The 22,964-nt window shown below is 46.8% G+C and overlaps 1 protein-coding gene across 1 annotated transcript in view; it reads right to left on the bottom strand.

The window, feature by feature from the left end:
* The window catches only part of EFNB3 (ephrin B3), a 58,167-nt gene that overhangs the window by 9,964 nt on the left and 25,239 nt on the right, over positions 1 to 22,964 (bottom strand). Inside the window, exons 2-3 of the mRNA XM_075272428.1 lie at positions 6,526 to 6,821; positions 1,163 to 1,255 (exon numbers count right to left, since the gene is read on the bottom strand). Coding sequence (XP_075128529.1) covers positions 1,163 to 1,255; positions 6,526 to 6,821 — 389 coding nt within the window. The remainder of the gene's footprint in view (positions 1 to 1,162; positions 1,256 to 6,525; positions 6,822 to 22,964) is intronic.

Below are 22,964 nucleotides of genomic sequence, written 5' to 3'. Positions count from 1 at the left end.
ACTTCCAGCCACTGGATCATCCTGATCATACCACTATCTACAGTCACTTTCTCTATCCTCATTTTAGTACATTTGTCTCCAGCTCATCCTCATCATACCACATCATCTCCATCATACCTCCATCTTCTCCAGCTACTTGTCCCATCTTATCATAGCTTCATCATTTATACCCATTGCCCTATACTCATCATGCCACCATTATCTCCAGCCAATGACCCTATTATCATTATCCTTCCACCCTTTACAGTCAAATCCTTGTCATACATGTGTTATTTCCAGTTACTGGCCCCATCCTAATCATAGTTCTATCATCTTCGAACACGTGTCCAACTCTCATTCTACCATGATTTCCAACAACAGAACCTCTTTTTGCCATCCCACAATCATTGGTACCATCCTTATTGAGTTTCCATGATCTCCAAGTATTGGTCACATCCACGTCATACCACATCATATCAAGTCATTGGCACCACTACATCATCCATCCATCAACTTCAGTCATTAGCTCCCCCTCATGCTGTCTATATCATTCCACCCACTGGCCCTGTCTTCATCATTCCACTGTCATCTCCAACCATTAAGCTATCCTTGCTAAATTCTTATTAACCCCAGTCATTGATCCTATTCTTGACATACTTCTATCACCTCCAGTTCATCCTTTTCATATCACCACCATCTCTAGCCAGAAACCCCATCAATATCATATGTCTTCCATCGTCAGCCACCAACCACACACCTCTATCATTCTTCAGCCACTGACTCCATGCACCATCACCATAATTTCCAGCCCCCGGTCAAATCTTCACCGTTCTTACATCGTCTCCAGTCATTGTTCCCATCCTCGTAGCCATGCCACCTTCACATTTCTCTCAGTCATACCCAAGTCAACATCGACTCTTCAAAGACACATCCATAGCTTCCTTCCCAGCCATACCTCCAACACCTTTCTCTCAATCATACCTCAAGTATCATCAATTCTTTGACGACATATCTTCAACTTCCACCAATTCCATTCTCCTCGTCTTAACTCCATCTTCTCTGCTATCTGAAGGCACGGGTTCTCTGCCCCTTGCCGTACCTCTATCAACCCCCTGGGTCATTGGATAATTCATCATCATTTGCTTCCAGCTAGAAATGGCAGCCGTTGTGCTTAGATACTTACTCTGTCCAACTTTTAAAGTGACCTTCATTCCTTTGGTCTGACACACACCTCCGCTAAGATTTTCCAACCCCTCCAGGGTGCCATCTGAAGTGGCTGAAACGAGATGTTCACAATGTTTACGAATAGATGAAAATAGGTCAAGTCTTTGATATTATCATTCATCGTTGTACATAGATAGTACTATCATAAAGCACAGCACGGCCACGTTCCATTTAAGGTTACGCGGGTACATCTCGGCACATGACTCAACGGAGTAGCAGCCTTTGTTAAAAAGCATTGTAGGCTAAACAAGCTCACTTCTTAACAAGCTCTGACAGCCATCTTGGGTCCTGTTTTATTAAATCATGTCCCCCACTGTCCCTTGTCACGAAAGAGAGAGTCCTCGGCCAATCAGAAGCCTGGGGAATGGGGGGGCTGGCGAGACGGAGGGTGTAGAATGACATGCCTGTGAGGGACAGGGTTGAAAAAGGCGGAGGGTGATAGAGCGAGGGGACATAGATATGATGAGAGAGGGGAAGGGAGTATGCAGGCGGCACAGATGGGTTCGACTATCTCAATAGGGCAAGGACTGGATAATCAAGAGCATTGTCTGCTGGGTACAGAACCGTACAGAGAGCAACGTAAAAAAGACCTACATACTATGAGAATATAGGTTAGAGGGTCATGTAGAAGCAGATATCAATAACGTTGTGGAATAGTGGCCAGTGCCTTGGTGGTGCACAGAATTTTTCCTGTGTGAGGAAATTCCATCCTTGGCTTATGTTGCTGGTTTTGATTGATTCTTTGGATCAGGGGAAAAAAAATTAAGCCGTGAAGGCTAGGATCAGGTATGGCAGAACCCTTCATAAATTAAGTATGTTCCACCATGACGTAGCACCTAATGATTACACCATGACTTGGGAGCTCTTGGTTCCACCATGATAAAGAATCGTTTGGTTACCTCATGACTAGGTAAACCGTGATTTGGGGACTCCTGGTTTCATGATTAAGGAGGTCCTAGTTCCACCATGGTGCAAGAACTCAGATTCCATCATGAGTTGGGGGAATCTAGGTGAACCATGGATTTGAGGGCTATTGGTTCCACCATGATATAGAATCGTTTGGTTACCTCATGACTAGGTAAACCGTGATTTGGGGACTCCTGGTTTCATGATTAAGGAGGTCCTAGTTCCACCATGGTGCAAGAACTCAGATTCCATCATGAGTTGGGGGAATCTAGGTGAACCATGGATTTGAGGGCTATTGGTTCCACCATGATATAGAATCGTTTGGTTACCTCATGACTAGGTAAACCGTGATTTGGAGACTCCTGGTTTCATGATTAAGGAGGTCCTAGTTCCACCATGGTGCAAGAACTCATGTTCCATCATGAGTTGGGAGAATCTAGGTGAACCATGTTTTTGAGGGCTATTGGTTCCACCATGAGTTGGGAGCTCTTCATTTCATGATTTAGGAGCTTTTATTTCCACCATGATTTAGGAGTTACTGTTTATACCATGATTTGGGAGCCCCTGGTACTACCATGATTCTGGTACCATTAACTCAGGGACTCCTGTTTCGAACATGACTTGGGAGCTCTTTGTCCCACCATGGTGCAGGAGCTTGTAGAACCATAATGACATGGGGGCCTCTAGGTAAGACATCTAGGTAAATCATCTGGAAGGACGTGATAATATGGAAACGTAAGAAGGAGGACAGTATAGACCCGTAGGTTAAGACTTGGGTGGATGTTATGATATGTCCAGGTTCCATAACCATCTGGAGTTCATGTTGAGCTGGCCATATAATTGTTTGTCGATCGATAATAAAAAATAAGAGGCAGATTAGGAGATGAAGCTAATGGTCTTCATGGTCCACTATGGGATCTGTACTTTGATGGAAAAATGAAAAGAAGGGGTCCCTTACCCATCACCCCGTCTGATGTTTATATCAACCTGTGGGTAAAGGACTATGGTCTCGAAGGGTTCCTTTCGTCCAGGCAGGGTAGTTCCTGGAGATATTTCAATGTGGTGACTTTTGGCCAGGCCTCCTTCTCCAATGTTCATTGGCAGGTGGACCATGTGGAATATGGTAGCGTAACGTGCAATATTAGTTAAAGGGAAATATCAACTTTTTGGCAGCTAGACTATTTTTGGAAATTCGGTGGCCAGAACCCTTGGTAAGGTTGATGTGAAGCCACTATAGACTCCCTACATTTGCTTTCCTACAATGTCCTGAGCCGTGTGGTAATGATCATCAGGTAAGTGAGTCTGGTGGTGGGGATGAGCGTCAGAGGTAGACGCGGCCCTCCCGGCCTCCACGTCGTGTCTCCCCCACTCTATTCCTGACCTAAATGTCAGAGCTTGTTATTTCCGCTCACTGGCACAGCAAACAAGAGCACCCCGAGGGGAAGTGCAGCAGAGTATGGAGGGAGAGCCAGGCAGGCAAGATGTGAGGGGAGGGGAGCGACGGCAACGACGGATTCGAGGAACGGTATGGACAAAGACCATGGGATGAAAGGAATGGGCGGGGAGGATGGAAGCCGAGATGTAAAGTCACTTCCCTCACAGATGAACCAAAGACAGAACAAGAAATGTTACTAAAGATCTCAAGATGATCGCCGTCGCCCATGGAGCATGGCCATGAGTAAGATGTTAAAAATTTTACTCAGTCACTCATCATTAGTTATATCTGATTCTGGGAAAGCTGAGTGATACTTAGAAGACTTTACGATAAAATTAGGTACTGCTTGACAACAGCACACTATATTGGACAGAAGCAGGACCTGTGTAGACCTCATCCCTATGCATGCCCATTGACAACACTTATACCCCATACCATAGATCTGTGATGGCGAACCTATGACACGGGTGCCAGAGATGGCACTCAGAGCCCTCTCTTTGGGCACCCATCCATGGAACAGATTATACTGTGTAGGGGCCACTGTGGAGCAAATTGTACTGTGTGGGGGCCACTGTGCAGCAGATTATACAGTGTGGGGACCACTGTGCAGCAGATTATACTGTGTGGAGGCCACTTTGCAGCAGATTATACTGTGTGGAAGGCCACAATGGAACAGATTATACCATGTGGGGACCACTGTGGAGCAGATTATACTGTGTGGGGGGTCACTGTGCAGCAGATTATACTGTATGGGGGCCACTTTGCAGCAGATTATACTGTGTGGAAGGCCACAATGGAGCAGATTATACCATGTGGGGGCCACTGTGGAGCAGATTATACTATATGTGGGTCACTGTGAAGCAAATTATACTGTGTAGGGACCACTGTGCAGCAGATTATACTGTATGGGGGCCACTTTGCAGCAGATTATACTGTGTGGAAGGCCACAATGGAGCAGATTATACCATGTGGGGGCCACTGTGGAGCAGATTATACTATATGTGGGTCACTGTGAAGCAAATTATACTGTGTAGGGACCACTGTGGCGCAGATTATACTGTGTGGGGGCCACTGTGGCGCAGATTATACTGTGTGGGGACCACTGTGGAGCAGATTATACTGTGTGGGGGCCACTATGCAGCAGATTGTACTGTGTGTGGGTCACTGTGAAGCAGATTATACTGTGTGTGGGCCACTGTGGAGCAGATTATACTGTGTGGGGACCACTGTGGAGCAGATTATACTGTGTGGGGGTCACTTTGGAGTAGATTATACTGTGTGTGGGCCACTGTGAAGCAGATTATACTGTATGGGGGCCACTTTGCAGCAGATTATACTGTGTGGGGGTCACTGTGAAGCAGATTATACTGTGTGGAGGCCACTGCGCAGCAGATTATACTGTGGGGGCCATTGTGCAGCAGATTATACTCTGGGGGGCCACTTTGCAGCAGATTATACTGTGTGGAGGCCACTGTGCAGCAGATTATACTGTGTGGGGGTCACTGTGAAGCAGATTATACTGTGTGGAGGCCACTGTGCAGCAGATTATACTGTGGGGGTCACTGTGCAGCAGATTATACTGTGGGGGCCACTGTGCAGCAGATTATACTGTGGGGGCCACTGTGCAGCAGATTATACTGTGTAGGGGCCACTGTGGAGCAGATTATACTGTGTGTGGGTCACTGTGAAGCAGATTGGACTGTGAAGGGGTCACAGTGGAGCAGATTATACTGTGGGGGCCACTGTGCAGCAGATTATACTGTGTAGGGGCCACTGTGGAGCAGATTATACTGTGTGTGGGTCACTGTGAAGCAGATTGGACTGTGAAGGGGTCACAGTGGAGCAGAAAGCTCTATAAAGCCCCATTCATATGACCATATTTTGTAGGTCTGTAATTGTGTGCAATTGTGGATCCGCACATTATTAAGGTTAAATTGCCGTGTTAGCACTTTGTGATAAATTAGTGGGTTTTGGGTTGCAGTTTGGGCACTCGGTCTCTATAAGGTTCGCCATCACTGCCCTAGATAAGGGATAAGTGTTTGATCACTGGGGTCCGAGAGGTCTGAATGGTTCACAAAATTGGACGTTTCCACCTTGTGTGTGGGCCGCCCCGGGGAGAGACTTAAATACTTCAAATTTACCAGTGAAATATTAATATTGATGCTCTGCCATAGAACTGATGGAGCTTCCTGACTGCAGTGCTCCAAAAGTCCCATAGAAGTGAAAGGAGCGCTGATCACTTATTTGGGAAACATGGGACAAGGCCAACTAGAAATGTGTCCACCTGTCACCAGGGGCCCATTGAGAGGGTCTACTAAAGGGGACGTTCAGGATTACATGGCAGGAACCCATAGGCTTTTGCTGGCACTTTTTATTAAAGGGGTTACAAAAACAGCACCACACCTGTCTACGGGTTCACTCCCATTCACTTCAGTTCCTGCCATGTCGACCATCAGCATTGATCTGGTTCCTTACCTCTGCCATCCAGTAACTTAAAGGGGTGGTATCAATTCCTATGATCCTTAAATCTCCTAAAATATCTAATGCTAGAGACTAAGTTCTTCTGATTAAACCACGGGATTGCTGTTTCTAGGGGCGGCTGACATCTGAAAACTTAGTGCGGGTTACCACTGGAAGTTGCAATACCACTTCTCACCTTTTACATTGAATACACTTCCATAGACATCAATGCAACAGCGCCCCCTCCCAATTTGTAACAATTATGGAACCAAACCATAGCTATTTAACCCTGTAAGAACTGGGCGTTTCCTTGAATCAGTGTGTTGAAACCATGACATGAGGTCTGTCGTCTTATGCCTAGTGCAGGGCCTAAGGGGGCGGAGCCCTGTGTCATACCCTGACCCCTGTATTAGGCATAGCATAGTATTAGTTTACCTGGAACCTGCTTGTAGGTTAAAAAGTCCCCCCTTGCCCCTGTTTTCTACCAACTCAGGAAAAATGAACCTCAATCACGAGCTTACCGATGATGAAGTAGTCCCGGTGGGATTTGAACTCGTGACCCCACAGGTTGGGGCTGTACTCCTGGAATTTGATGGTAAAGCGGAGGTCTTGCCCGGGGCGATCACAGGTGAGGAGGAGGTTGGGCGTGCGCAGGACTGAACATGTTAACACCTCTTCTTCTGTGCCCACCAAGTAAAGCTTATAATATTCATAGGGGGATGAGGAAAAGGGACCCCGAGGCTCCGAGCGAGGACACAACAAGTCCAACCGGTCCCCGATCTGTGGGTATAAGACGTATCCCTCAGCATCCTGAAACCTGGAGGAGAGAGGAGGAGAGGTCAGGGGTCACTATATACTGCGTATACTCAATGACAATAGATAGATGGGTGACACGTCTGACAACTCATGGTCTGTAACCCAGCTTTCCCACACTATTATACAGGTAGAAGTGATAAAACATGTTCTTGTCCATAAATCTGCATTCACCTTCTTGATGTAAAATGCTGAGAGTGACTCCGAAGTAACTAACAGGCAAAGTGTCCACCATAACAGTGACATCCACAGTGCCCCCATAACAGTGACATCCACAGTGCAGTGCTCCATAACAGTGATATCCACACTGCTCCATAACAGTGATATCCACAGTGCTCCATAACAGTGATATCCACAGTGCCCCATAACAGTGACAACCACAGTGCCCCCATAACAGTGACATCCACAGTGCCCCCATAACAGTGACATCTACAGTGCCCCCATAACAGTGACATCCACAGTGCCCCCATAACAGTGACATCTACAGTGCCCCCATAACAGTGACATCCACAGTGCTCCATAACAGTGATATCCACAGTGCCCCATAACAGTGACAACCACAGTGCTCCATAACAGTGACATCCACAGTGCTCCCATAACAGTGACATCCACAGTGCCCCATAACAGTGACATCCACAGTGCTCCATAACAGTGACATCCACAGTGCTCCCATAACAGTGACATCCACAGTGCCCCATAACAGTGACATCCACAGTGCCCCATAACAGCGACATCCGCAGTGCCCCCATAACAGTGACATCCACAGTGCCCCATAACAGTGACATCCACAGTTCCCCATAACAGCGACATCCACAGTGCTCCATAACAGTGACAGCCACAGTGCCCCATAACAGTGACATCCACAGTGCCCCATAACAGTGACATCCACAGTGCCCCATAACAGCGACATCCACAGTGCCCCATAACAGTGACATCCACAGTGCTCCATAACAGTGACAGCCACAGTGCCCCATAACAGTAATATCCACAGTGCTCCATAACAGTGACATCCACAGTGCCCCATAACAGTGACATCCACAGTGCCCCATAACAGTGACATCCACAGTGCCCCCATAACAGCGACATCCACAGTGCCCCATAACAGTGACAACCACAGTGCCCCATAACAGCGACATCCACAGTGCCCCATAACAGTGACATCCACAGTGCCCCCATAACAGCGACATCCACAGTGCCCCCATAACAGTAATATCCACAGTGCTCCATAACAGTGACATCCACAGTGCCCCATAACAGTGACATCCACAGTGCCCCATAACAGTGACATCCACAGTGCCCCATAACAGTGACATCCACAGTGCCCCCATAACAGTAATATCCACAGTGCTCCATAACAGTGACATCCACAGTGCCCCATAACAGTGACATCCACAGTGCCCCCATAACAGTGACATCCGCAGTGCCCCATAACAGTGACATCCACAGTGGTCCATAACAGTGACATCCACAGTGCCCCATAACAGTGACATCCACAATGCCCCATAACAGTGACATCCACAGTGCCCCCATAACAGTGACAGCCACAGTGTCCCCATAACAGTGACATCCACAGTGTCCCATAACAGCGACAGCCACAGTGCTCCATAACAGCGACATCCACAGTGTACCCATAACAGCGACATCCCAAGTGCCCCATAACAGTGACATCCACAGTGCTCCCATAACAGTCATGTCCACAGTGGTCCAAAACAGTGACATCCACAGTGCCCCATAACAGCGACATCCACAGTGCTCCATAACAGTGACATCCACAGTGCCCCCTAACAGTGACAGCCACAGTGTCCCCATAACAGTGACAGCCACAATGTCCCCATAACAGCGACATCCACAGTGCCCCCATAACAGCTACAGCCACAGTGCTCCATAACAGTGACATCCACAGTGGTCCATAACAGTGACATCCACAGTGTCCCATAACAGCGACAGCCACAGTGCTCCATAACAGTGACATCCACAGTGCCCCCATAACAGTGACATCCACAGTGCCCCATAACAGTGACATCCACAGTGCCCCCATAACAGTGACATCCACAGTGCCCCATAACAGTGACATCCACAGTGCCCCATAACAGTGACATCCACAGTGCCCCGATAACAGTGACAGCCACAGTGTCCCCATAACAGTGACATCCACAGTGTCCCATAACAGCGACAGCCACAGTGCTCCATAACAGCGACATCCACAGTGTCCCCATAACAGCGACATCCCAAGTGCCCCATAACAGTGACATCCACAGTGCTCCCATAACAGTCATGTCCACAGTGGTCCATAACAGTGACATCCACAGTGCCCCCATAACAATGACAGCCACAGTGTCCCCATAACAGTGACAGCCACAATGTCCCCATAACAGCGACATTCACAGTGCCCCCATAACAGTGACATCCACAGTGTCCCATAACAGCGACAGCCACAGTGCTCCATAACAGTGACATCCACAGTGCCCCCATAACAGTGACATCCACAGTGCCCCCATAACAGTGACATCCACAGTGCCCCCATAACAGTGACATCCACAGTGCCCCCATAACAGTAACATCCACAGTGCTCCATAACAGTGACATCCACAGTGCTCCATAACAGTGACATCCACAGTGCCCCATAACAGTAACATCCACAGTGCTCCATAACAGTGACATCCACAGTGCCCCATAACAGCGACAGCCACAGTGCTCCATAACAGTGACATCCACAGTGCCCCATAACAGTGACATCCACAGTGCCCCCATAACAGTGACATCCACAGTGCTCCATAACAGCGACATCCACAGTGCCCCCATAACAGTGACATCCACAGTGCCCCCATAACAGTGACATCCACAGTGCCCCCATAACAGTGACAGCCACAGTGTCCCCATAACAGTGACACCCACAGTGCTCCATAACAGTGACATCCACAGTGCTCCATAACAGTGACATCCACAGTGCCCCATAACAGTGACATCCACAGTGCCCCCATAACAGTGACATCCACAGTGCCCCATAACAGTGACATCCACAGTGCCCCCCTAACAGTGACAGCCACAGTGTCCCCATAACAGTGACATCCACAGTGTCCCATAACAGCGACAGTCACAGTGCTCCATAACAGCGACATCCACAGTGTCCCCATAACAGCGACATCCCAAGTGCCCCATAACAGTGACATCCACAGTGCTCCCATAACAGTCATGTCCACAGTGGTCCATAACAGTGACATCCACAGTGCCCCCATAACAGTGACAGCCACAGTGTCCCCATAACAGCGACATCCACAGTGCCCCCATAACAGTGACAGCCACAGTGTCCCCATAACAGTGACAGCCACAATGTCCCCATAACAGCGACATCCACAGTGCCCCCATAACAGTGACATCCACAGTGTCCCATAACAGCGACAGCCACAGTGCCCCCATAACAGTGACATCCACAGTGCTCCATAACAGTGACATCCACAGTGCCCCCATAACAGTGACATCCACAGTGCCCCATAACAGTGACATCCACAGTGCCCCATAACAGTCATGTCCACAGTGCCCCCATAACAGTAACATCCACAGTGCCCCCATAACAGTGACATCCACAGTGCTCCATAACAGTGACATCCACAGTGCCCCATAACAGTAACATCCACAGTGCTCCATAACAGTGACATCCACAGTGCCCCATAACAGCGACAGCCACAGTGCTCCATAACAGTGACATCCACAGTGCCCCATAACAGTGACATCCACAGTACCCCCATAACAGTGACATCCACAGTGCTCCATAACAGTGACATCCACAGTGCTCCATAACAGCGACCTCCACAGTGCCCCCATAACAGTGACATCCACAGTGCCCCATAACAGTGACATCCACAGTGCCCCCATAACAGTGACATCCACAGTGCCCCCATAACAGTGACAGCCACAGTGCCCCCATAACAGTGACAGCCACAGTGCTCCATAACAGTGACATCCACAGTGCTCCATAACAGTCACATCCACAGTGCCCCCATAACAGTGACAGCCACAGTGTCCCCATAACAGTGACATCCACAGTGCCCCATAACAGTGACATCCACAGTGCCCCATAACAGTGACATCCACAGTGCCCCCATAACAGTGACATCCACAGTGCTCCATAACAGTGACATCCACAGTGCCCCATAACAGTAACATCCACAGTGCTCCATAACAGTGACATCCACAGTGCCCCATAACAGTGACATCCACAGTGCCCCCATAACAGTGACATCCACAGTGCCCCCATAACAGTGACAGCCACAGTGCCCCCATAACAGTGACAGCCACAGTGCCCCATAACAGTGACAGCCACAGTGCTCCATAACAGTGACATCCACAGTGCCCCATAACAGTGACATCCACAGTACCCCCATAACAGTGACATCCACAGTGCTCCATAACAGTGACATCCACAGTGCTCCATAACAGCGACCTCCACAGTGCCCCCATAACAGTGACATCCACAGTGCCCCATAACAGTGACATCCACAGTGTCCCCATAACAGTGACATCCACAGTGCCCCCATAACAGTGACATCCACAGTGCCCCCATAACAGTGACAGCCACAGTGCCCCCATAACAGTGACAGCCACAGTGCTCCATAACAGTGACATCCACAGTGCTCCATAACAGTCACATCCACAGTGCCCCCATAACAGTGACAGCCACAGTGTCCCCATAACAGTGACATCCACAGTGCCCCATAACAGTGACATCCACAGTGCCCCATAACAGTGACATCCACAGTGCCCCCATAACAGTGACATCCACAGTGCCCCCATAACAGTAACATCCACAGTGCTCCATAACAGCGACATCCACAGTGCTCCATAACAGTGACATCCACAGTGCCCCATAACAGTAACATCCACAGTGCTCCATAACAGTGACATCCACAGTGCTCCATAACAGTCACATCCACAGTGCCCCCATAACAGTGACAGCCACAGTGTCCCCATAACAGTGACATCCACAGTGCCCCATAACAGTGACATCCACAGTGCCCCATAACAGTGACATCCACAGTGCCCCCATAACAGTGACATCCACAGTGCCCCCATAACAGTAACATCCACAGTGCTCCATAACAGCGACATCCACAGTGCTCCATAACAGTGACATCCACAGTGCCCCATAACAGTAACATCCACAGTGCTCCATAACAGTGACATCCACAGTGCCCCATAACAGTGACATCCACAGTGCTCCATAACAGCGACATCCACAGTGCCCCCATAACAGTGACATCCACAGTGCCCCCATAACAGTAACATCCACAGTGCCCCCATAACAGTGACATCCACAGTGCCCCATAACAGCGACATCCACAGTGCCCCCATAACAGTGACATCCACAGTGCCCCCATAACAGTGACATCCACAGTGCTCCATAACAGTGACATCCACAGTGCCCCCATAACAGTGACAGCCACAGTGCCCCATAACAGTGACATCCACAGTGCTCCATAACAGTCACATCCACAGTGCCCCCATAACAGTGACAGCCACAGTGTCCCCATAACAGTGACATCCACAGTGCCCCCATAACAGTCACATCCTCAGTGCCCTAATGACAGGACTGATACTGCACCCCTAGGTTTCTAGGGGCTTCCTTAGACCTCACAGGGGGTCTTTGAGCTTCCAAAAAAAAAAAAAAAAACCGCCAAAAATCAGTGGAGAGTAAAGTTCTGCACGGAGGACTTAGGGTAAGTTCACACAGGTTTTTTTGGTCAGGGTTTTGAGGCCGTAATCAATGGAAGCTTTTCCCGGCTGCTCATTTTTCAGGCTGTATTGCCTCGTGATTCGGCCTGCAGACACTCCTCCCTCCTCCGTGCTAGACCCATTCATTGGGCCTGACCCGGAGCGGAGCACGCGGCTGGATGACTGTGCAGTGCACCGGTTTTCAGTAGTGGGGACCCGGCTTTTGGATCGGAAACCTGAGGCGGAGGCTGCCTCAGGTTCCAATCCAAAAACTATGTGTGAACTTACCCTGAGGGTCAAAGCACCCGGAGTTTTTTTGACGCTGAATCCGCCTCAAAATCAGCCTAGAGTTCTAGTGGGAGGCTTTTTTTTGAAGGCTGATTTTGAGGCGGATTCAGCGTCAAAATCAGCACCAACGAAAACTCTGTGTGCACTGAGCATTATCCCTCTGCTGGTTTCAATATAAAAACAACTGAAACCTGACGGACCCCCAGCAGAGCCCATAATATGGCGTCCACGGGTCTGCGCGCAAGCGCTGTTTTAGCGGCCTGGCTCTCCGTGGTTCAGGTTCCCCAGCACAAGTGTCCAGTTAGGAGAGAAGATTCGAGGCAGTACATAGTATACACTGCAGCAAACCCTCAGCTGTGTGAGCAGGACTCGGTCAGCCGCTGGATATTCTTATCTCCGGAGATGTCTATTAGAAAACTGCAGAAGTTTTCATTGTTCCTCAGTGCTTTATGGGGGAGGGGAGTGAGGACCAAGAGCTACAAATAATGGGGCTATTACCTGGTGGGGGGCTGCGGGATGGAGGGTCCTATTGTAGTAGAACACAAGTGTCCCCTCACCCCTCTCCACCTTCCCCCCCACTATTGTTATGCACAATGGACTAGTCCAGTCAAGAGATAGGACAAAGGAACACGACAAGAGGCAGGATGGGGGAGGACGTGGTAACATCTGGTCTGGGCCTGGCCTCCAGCATGGCACATCTTCTCCCAGCGTCCGTCCTCATAATCGTCCTGTGATCATTTCGCTCACGGCTTATTATGATCACTTATTGCCAATCGCTGCTGCGTGTAAACTGCGCCTTATAATGGCCTCTGTAGACTTATAAGCAGTGGACTGTGCTGACAACTCAATATTTTATTTAGGAGGGGGGCATTTCACCCACACACCTGGCATCTGCTGATGGGCAGAGATGTGGGAACGCTGGCACACAAAAATTGGCACCATACTGCTGGTGACGCAGCCCACACTGCTGGGAGAGGGGGAGAGAGGCGAAGCTTGGGAAGAGGAAGGACAGAGAGCTCCATCACAGCCTAGATACTGCAGGTGTATCTAAGCCGGTACTGTCTGCAGGGGCAGAGGTGATGGATCTAAGCCTGTTATGTGTGATACTGTATTCTGAGCTGGGAAATTACACCCACCATGTGTGATACTGCCTGCCGAAGCAGAACTGACGTATCTCAGCCTGTCATGTGTGATACTGGCTGCTGAGCAGTGTATCTAATCCGATCCTGTGTGATACTGGCTGCTGAGCGGTGTATCTAATCCGATCATGTGTGATTCTGTCTGCTGAGCGGTGTATCTAATACTATTATATGTGATACTGGCTGCTGAGCTGTATCTAATCCCATCATGTGACATACTGGCTACTGAGCTGTGTCTCTAATCTTGCCATGTGTGATACTGTCTGCTGAGCTGTGTATCTAAGCATATTATGGTTAATACTGCCGGTTGAGATGTGTATCCGATCTGTTACACTTATGATTAGAGATGGTTGGAATGGTTTGTGTAGCTCGGTGTTTTTTAGCATCGTACTTTTGGAAACGACCAGATTAAGTGAATCTGAGTGTTTTGTGAAAGGTAGAAAGGGATCACATGGCCGCAGAGACCAGCCGGGCTCACCCATAATACCTTGCAAACAGATCCCCCTTGACAGGGGACAGAGATAGAAGGAGATAATACACAGATAATACAGTGTGGGGGGTTCTGGGGATTAGTGTAGTGTTATACTAGAGAGATAGGAGATAATACACAGATAATACAGTGTGGGGGGGGGCTCTGGGGATTAGTGTAGTGTTATACTAGAGAGAGATAGGAGATAATACACAGATAATACAGTGTGGGGGGTTCTGGGGATTAGTGTAGTGTTATACTAGAGAGAGATAGGAGATAATACACAGATAATACAGTGTGGGGGGTTCTGGGGATTAGTGTAGTGTTATACTAGAGAGAGATAGGAGATAATACACAGATAATACAGTGTGGGTGGTTCTGGGGATTAGTGTAGTGTTATACTAGAGAGAGATAGGAGATCATACACAGATAATACAGTGTGGGGGGTTCTGGGGATTAGTGTAGTGTTAGGAGAGAGATAGGAGATAATACACAGATAATACAGTGTGGGGGGTTCTGGGGATTAGTGTAGTGTTATACTAGAGAGAGATAGGAGATAATACACAGATAATACAGTGGGGGGGGGTTCTGAGGATTAGTGTAGTGTTATACTAGAGAGAGATAGGAGATAATACACAGATAATACAGTGTGGGGGGTTCTGGGGATTAGTGTAGTGTTATACTAGAGAGAGATAGGAGATAATACACAGATAATACAGTGTGGGGGGTTCTGGGGATTAGTGTAGTGTTATACTAGAGAGAGATAGGAGATAATACACAGATAATACAGTTTGGGGGTTCTGGGGATTAGTGTAGTGTTATACTAGAGAGAGATAGGAGATAATACACAGATAATACAGTGTGGGGGGTTCTGGGGATTAGTGTAGTGTTATACTAGAGAGAGATAGGAGATAATACACAGATAATACAGTGTGGGGGTTCTGGGGATTAGTGTAGTGTTATACTAGAGAGAGATAGGAGATAATGCACAGATAATACAGTGTGGGGGGTTCTGGGGATTAGTGTAGTGTTATACTAGAGAGAGATAGGAGATAATACACAGATAATACAGTGTGGGGGGCTCTGGGGATTAGTGTAGTGTTAGGAGAGAGATAGGAGATAATACACAGATAATACAGTGTGGGGGGTTCTGGGGATTAGTGTAGTGTTATACTAGAGAGAGATAGGAGATAATGCACAGATAATACAGTGTGGGGGGTTCTGGGGATTAGTGTAGTGTTATACTAGAGAGAGATAGGAGATAATACACAGATAATACAGTGTGGGAGGTTCTGGGGATTAGTGTAGTGTTATACTAGAGAGAGATAGGAGATAATGCACAGATAATACAGTGTGGGGGGTTCTGGGGATTAGTGTAGTGTTATACTAGAGAGAGATAGGAGATAATGCACAGATAATACAGTGTGGGGGGTTCTGGGGATTAGTGTAGTGTTATACTAGAGAGAGATAGGAGATAATACACAGATAATACAGTGTGGGAGGTTCTGGGGATTAGTGTAGTGTTATACTAGAGAGAGATAGGAGATAATGCACAGATAATACAGTGTGGGGGGTTCTGGGGATTAGTGTAGTGTTATACTAGAGAGAGATAGGAGATAATACACAGATAATACAGTGTGGGGGGCTCTGGGGATTAGTGTAGTGTTAGGAGAGAGATAGGAGATAATACACAGATAATACAGTGTGGGGGGCTCTGGGGATTAGTGTAGTGTTAGGAGAGAGATAGGAGATAATACACAGATAATACAGTGTGGGAGGTTCTGGGGATTAGTGTAGTGTTATACTAGAGAGAGATAGGAGATAATGCACAGATAATACAGTGTGGGGGGTTCTGGGGATTAGTGTAGTGTTATACTAGAGAGAGATAGGAGATAATACACAGATAATACAGTGTGGGGCGTTCTGGGGATTAGTGTAGTGTTATACTAGAGAGAGATAGGAGATAATACACAGATAATACAGTGTGGGGAGTTCTGGGGATTAGTGTAGTGTTAGGAGAGAGATAGGAGATAATACACAGATAATACAGTGTGGGGGGTTCTGGAGATTAGTGCAGTGTTGGGACTAGACAGAGAGATAGGAGATAATACACAGATAATACAGTGTGGGGGGTTCTGGGGATTAGTGTAGTGTTATACTAGAGAGAGATAGGAGATAATACACAGATAATACAGTGTGGGGGTTCTGGGGATTAGTGTAGTGTTATACTAGAGAGAGATAGGAGATAATGCACAGATAATACAGTGTGGGGGGTTCTGGGGATTAGTGTAGTGTTATACTAGAGAGAGATAGGAGATAATACACAGATAATACAGTGTGGGGGGCTCTGGGGATTAGTGTAGTGTTAGGAGAGAGATAGGAGATAATACACAGATAATACAGTGTGGGGGGTTCTGGGGATTAGTGTAGTGTTATACTAGAGAGAGATAGGAGATAATGCACAGATAATACAGTGTGGGGGGTTCTGGGGATTAGTGTAGTGTTATACTAGAGAGAGATAGGAGATAATACACAGATAATACAGTGTGGGAGGTTCTGGGGATTAGTGTAGTGTTATACTAGAGAGAGATAGGAGATAATGCACAGATAATACAGTGTGGGGGGTTCTGGGGATTAGTGTAGTGTTATACTAGAGAGAGATAGGAGATAATGCACAGATAATACAGTGTGGGGGGTTCTGGGGATTAGTGTAGTGTTATACTAGAGAGAGATAGGAGATAATACACAGATAATACAGTGTGGGAGGTTCTGGGGATTAGTGTAGTGTTATACTAGAGAGAGATAGGAGATAATGCACAGATAATACAGTGTGGGGGGTTCTGGGGATTAGTGTAGTGTTATACTAGAGAGAGATAGGAGATAATACACAGATAATACAGTGTGGGGGGCTCTGGGGATTAGTGTAGTGTTAGGAGAGAGATAGGAGATAATACACAGATAATACAGTGTGGGGGGCTCTGGGGATTAGTGTAGTGTTAGGAGAGAGATAGGAGATAATACACAGATAATACAGTGTGGGGGGTTCTGGGGATTAGTGTAGTGTTATACTAGAGAGAGATAGGAGATAATACACAGATAATACAGTGTGGGGGGTTCTGGGGATTAGTGTAGTGTTATACTAGAGAGAGATAGGAGATAATACACAGATAATACAGTGTGGGGCGTTCTGGGGATTAGTGTAGTGTTATACTAGAGAGAGATAGGAGATAATACACAGATAATACAGTGTGGGGAGTTCTGGGGATTAGTGTAGTGTTAGGAGAGAGATAGGAGATAATACACAGATAATACAGTGTGGGGGGTTCTGGAGATTAGTGCAGTGTTGGGACTAGACAGAGAGATAGGAGATAATACACAGATAATACAGTGTGGGGGGTTCTGGGGATTAGTGTAGTGTTATACTAGAGAGAGATAGGAGATAATACACAGATAATACAGTGTGGGGGGGTTCTGGGGATTAGTGTAGTGTTATACTAGAGAGAGATAGGAGATAATACACAGATAATACAGTGTGGGTGGTTCTGGGGATTAGTGTAGTGTTATACTAGAGAGAGATAGGAGATAATACACAGATAATACAGTGTGGGGGGTTCTGGGGATTAGTGTAGTGTTATACTAGAGAGAGATAGGAGATAATACACAGATAATACAGTGTGGGTGGTTCTGGGGATTAGTGTAGTGTTATACTAGAGAGAGATAGGAGATAATACTCAGATAATACAGTGTGGGGGGTTCTGGGGATTAGTGTAGTGTTATACTAGAGAGAGGTAGGAGATAATACACAGATAATACAGTGTGGGGAGTTCTGGGGATTAGTGTAGTGTTATACTAGAGAGAGATAGGAGATAATACACAGATAATACAGTGTGGGGCGTTCTGGGGATTAGTGTAGTGTTATACTAGAGAGAGATAGGAGATAATACACAGATAATACAGTGTGGGGGGTTCTGGGGTTTAGTGTAGTGTTATACTAGAGAGAGATAGGAGATAATACACAGATAATACAGTGTGGGGGGTTCTGGGGATTAGTGTAGTGTTATACTAGAGAGAGATAGGAGATAATACACAGATAATACAGTGTGGGGGGTTCTGGGGTTTAGTGTAGTGTTATACTAGAGAGAGATAGGAGATAATACACAGATAATACAGTGTGGGGGGTTCTGGGGATTAGTGTAGTGTTATACTAGAGAGAGATAGGAGATAATACACAGATAATACAGTGTGGGGGGTTCTGGGGATTAGTGTAGTGTTATACTAAAGAGAGATAGGAGATAATACACAGATAATACAGTGTGGGGGTTCTGGGGATTAGTGTAGTGTTATACTAGAGAGAGATAGGAGATAATACACAGATAATACAGTGTGGGGGGTTCTGGGGATTAGTGTAGTGTTATACTAGAGAGAGATAGGAGATAATACACAGATAATACAGTGTGGGGGTTCTGTGGTTCTCTTTTTGTAGATATCTGGCTATTCCTTGCCAAAAAAATCCTGTTAATACTTCTTATTTTTTACCTTAAAGTTATTCTTGTTCATTACAATTTGTCCTGGTTTTTATTTATAGACATTGGTAATATACAGTTTAGAAATTCCCCCGGGACAGTGAAGTTATACACCACCTACACTAAGGCTAGGTTTACACCTGCTCTTGAGTTTCTGTTCTTTGCGTCAGCTTGGGGATCCCAAAAACGGAAACCCATTCTGCTTTAAAAGCGGTTACCTGCAGAAACCCGAAAAGTTTGGAGAGAAATGTCCTGCTTGCATTATTAAAGCAGAACAGAATCCTGGAGCGCTCACTGAATTTTTATTTTGAGTTGTCTATGTTTTGTACTGCAATTCTCCTTCTGATCACTAAGCCTAATACTAGACTGACCTGACCCTTGCCAATTTTGTAGGGTTTTTCTTTGCAGCAGTCACCTCATTTACATTAAAGACAGAAATACAATATAAGATAGCACCACTGACCCATCATTACATCACCATTGCAATAGATGATGTCACAGCTTATCTCCTCCCCCTCCCTGCACAGACCATCTCTAGAAAACTATCCCCGAGTCGCCTTCTGACTATTGCGGTCTATGGCTACGATTGTGCTGTAAAGCAGATCACTAAATGCTGTTAACAGATCAGAGATAAAGCTTAGGCAAGATGGCCGCCCCCATAATCATGGTCAAAAAATACAATTAAAAAAATGCTATAATTATTATTTTAATAAATAATTAATTGCCAACACATATCTTTTAAGACTATAGCAAGTCCAGGTCACATGACTCATACACACGCACACTTGGCTTGTATATTCAGCAGGGAGAAGGGAATAACATATCAGTATTTAAAGCCCCCCAATCAGATCACTTAAACCCTGCCCCTGAGGACCCCCGAGGACATCTCAATTTGGATTCATGGGATTGTCCAACCAAAAATGCTTGTCTGGGATAACATTAGATGGTCTGCCGGTCCTGTCTCATGTGTATGGGACCCTACTAATCCCATACACATGAGAGTTTTTTGACTCCCCATCTTTCAAACCCCAACATTTTTTTTTATTTTTCTGTTCTCAGAGCTATATAGGGGCTTAATATTTGCTTTTGTATTATTTATATTTTAGCCCTTCACAAAAATTAAAACTTAGTAAATAAATTTTTTTCTAAAAGTCGCCATATTCTGACACTCATAACTTTTTTAGACCCCCAGGGGTCTTTAACCTGCATTCATTTGATTGCAAGTCCCATAGACTGTAATACAACATTACTATTGAGGTTAGTCATAGACCAGCCTCAATAGCTATAATGCAGTGACAAGCCTGGGGACCTTCATAAGGCTCTCAGCTGTCAGAGGAACAGGTCGGCTCCCACGAACTCACCACAGGGAGCTGGCCTACAAAGATAAAGGTACAGAACCTGTCTCGGAAGCCACTACTTTTATTTGGGGGGGTTGGTCCTGGCCTGCATTCAGAGTGACCGGGTCTCTGTTGTAGCATACAGCACAGTGACCGCCATATTTAAAGACCCGAATGTTGGGAAGGGGTTAATGGCTATGTAAGCCAACCTGCAAGTGCACAGAGGGCAGGACCTGATTTGCCTTCCTACAACCTCAAGTGCTACTTCTCTTTTCTAGAATCTTTAGCCATGATCAACATAAAAATGCCTCTGCTTGTCTTATAACTCTCCGTAGACAAATCTGCCAAATTAGACTCCGCCCCTAATGCACTTGTAGGCTGATTTGCATATCCAGAAAACCATAATTTTGTCTACATTGCTTCATAGGCCAGAAAAGTATGTCATGGTACATTTATCAGTTTGTGAAACATTGTGGACCTGATAGACTACTTATGATGCCATACAGCTTGCAACAGTTCCGCTATAACAAAGTCTGCCATTGTAACCCCATAAAATGCCGTCCACAGTTCCCCCATAATAGAGTCTACCTTAGTACCCCCATAAAAGTTCCATCTACAGTTCCCCCATAATAGAGTCTACCTTAGTACCCCCATAAAGGTTCCATCTACAGTTCCCCCACAGTAGAGTCTACCTTAGTACCCCCATAAAAGTTCCATCTACAGTTCCCCCATAATAGAGTCTACCTTAGTACCCCCATAAAAGTTCCATCTACAGTTCCCCCATAATAGAGTCTACCTTTGTACCCCCATAAAAGTTCCATCTACAGTTCCCCCATAATAGAGTCTACCTTAGTACCCCCATAAAAGTTCCATCTACAGTTCCCCCATAATAGAGTCTACCTTAGTACCCCCATAAAGGTTCCATCTACAGTTCCCCCACAGTAGAGTCTACCTTAGTACCCCCATAAAAGTTCCATCTACAGTTCCCCCATAATAGAGTCTACCTTAGTACCCCCATAAAAGTTCCATCTACAGTTCCCCCATAATAGAGTCTACCTTAGTACCCCCATAAAGGTTCCATCTACAGTTCCCCCACAGTAGAGTCTACCTTAGTACCCCCATAAAAGTTCCATCTACAGTTCCCCCATAATAGAGTCTACCTTAGTACCCCCATAAAGGTTCCATCTACAGTTCCCCCACAGTAGAGTCTACCTTAGTACCCCCATAAAAGTTCCATCTACAGTTCCCCCATAATAGAGTCTACCTTAGTACCCCCATAAAAGTTCCATCTACAGTTCCCCCATAATAGAGTCTACCTTAGTACCCCCATAAAAGTTCCATCTACAGTTCCCCCTTAGTAGAGTCTGCCATTGTAACCCCATAAAATGCCATCTACAGTTCCCCCATAACAGAGTTTGCCATAGACGCTCATCACGTTGGGCCTCGCAGCATTCTCTGGGTCGGGCACATAGTAATGGTGTCCTGACCACAAGACCCCACACTGTGACTGGGGCACCCCTGCAAGGCATATCGGCAGAGCAGGCTATGGTAGCTGGCGGCCATTCAATGCAAGTCAATCTGAGCCGGTTTTTCCTGCTCATGTTTTTTTGGTCAGAAACCTGAAGCGGAACCTAAAGCGTTTTTTTGGGGAAAAAAAACCTGATCAGGAAATGCAAGGCGTTTTTTATTAAATATAATTCATGACCACATCCCAAGCGGAAACGGATCAGGAAATGCTTCAAATGGCAAAAAACACCTCAGGAAACTTCTCACGCGTTTTCCGGTCCAGTTTTGACAATGGCAAAACCCTGACCAAAAAGCTCTGTGTGAACTTAGCCTAACAATACGACTGACAGTGCCTCCATAGCAGTAATATACACAGCGCCCCCGGAGGACCCGATGAGATAAGTGCCAGAGTTCTTAAAATGTGCGGAGACCAGCTAGACCATCACCTGTCCTACTGGATCCTAGACTACCTGACAACCCGCCCTCAGTATGTGAGAGCCCAGGACTGTGTGTCTGACACTGTGACCTGTAGTACGGGGGCACCTCAAGGTCCAGTTCTTGCCCCATTCCTCTTCACACTGTACACTGCTGACTTTAGGCACAACTCCTCCAGCTGTTACTTACAGAAGTACTCCGATGACTCTGCTATAGTCGGCCTTATCACTGATGGTGACGATAGGGAATACAGAGACTTACACCGGGATTTTGTTGAATGGTGCCAGCAGAACCAGCTCAGGATTAATGCTGGGAAGACCAAGGAGATGGTGGTGGACTTTAGTAAACGGAGAGGTGCTCCGACCCCGGTGGAGATCCAAGGAACATGTATTGAGATAGTCAGGACCTATAAGTATCTGGGCGGCTCCTCAATAATAAACTAGACTGGGCTGACCACCTGGAGGCGCTGCACAGAAAGGGCCACAGCAGACTCTACCTGCTCAGGAGACTGAGGGCCTTTGGAGTCCAGGGGCCACTTCTTAGGGCCTTCTTCAACTCTGTGGTTGCCTCAGCCATCTTTTTCGGTGTAGCCTGCTGGGGGAGCAGTATATCAACCAGGGACAGAAATAGACTTGACAGGCTGGTTAGAAGGGCCAGCTCTGTCCTGGGGAGCCCCTTGGACCCAGTACAGATGGTGGGTGACAGAAGGATTCTGTCTGTGGTGATCTCCATGCGGGAGAA

This window comes from Leptodactylus fuscus, chromosome 5 (genome assembly GCF_031893055.1).
Source record: "Leptodactylus fuscus isolate aLepFus1 chromosome 5, aLepFus1.hap2, whole genome shotgun sequence".
NCBI classification, from domain to species: Eukaryota; Metazoa; Chordata; class Amphibia; order Anura; family Leptodactylidae; genus Leptodactylus; species Leptodactylus fuscus.
The sequence above is the reverse complement of the archived record's forward strand: the minus strand, read 5'-3'. Positions and strand labels throughout refer to the sequence as shown.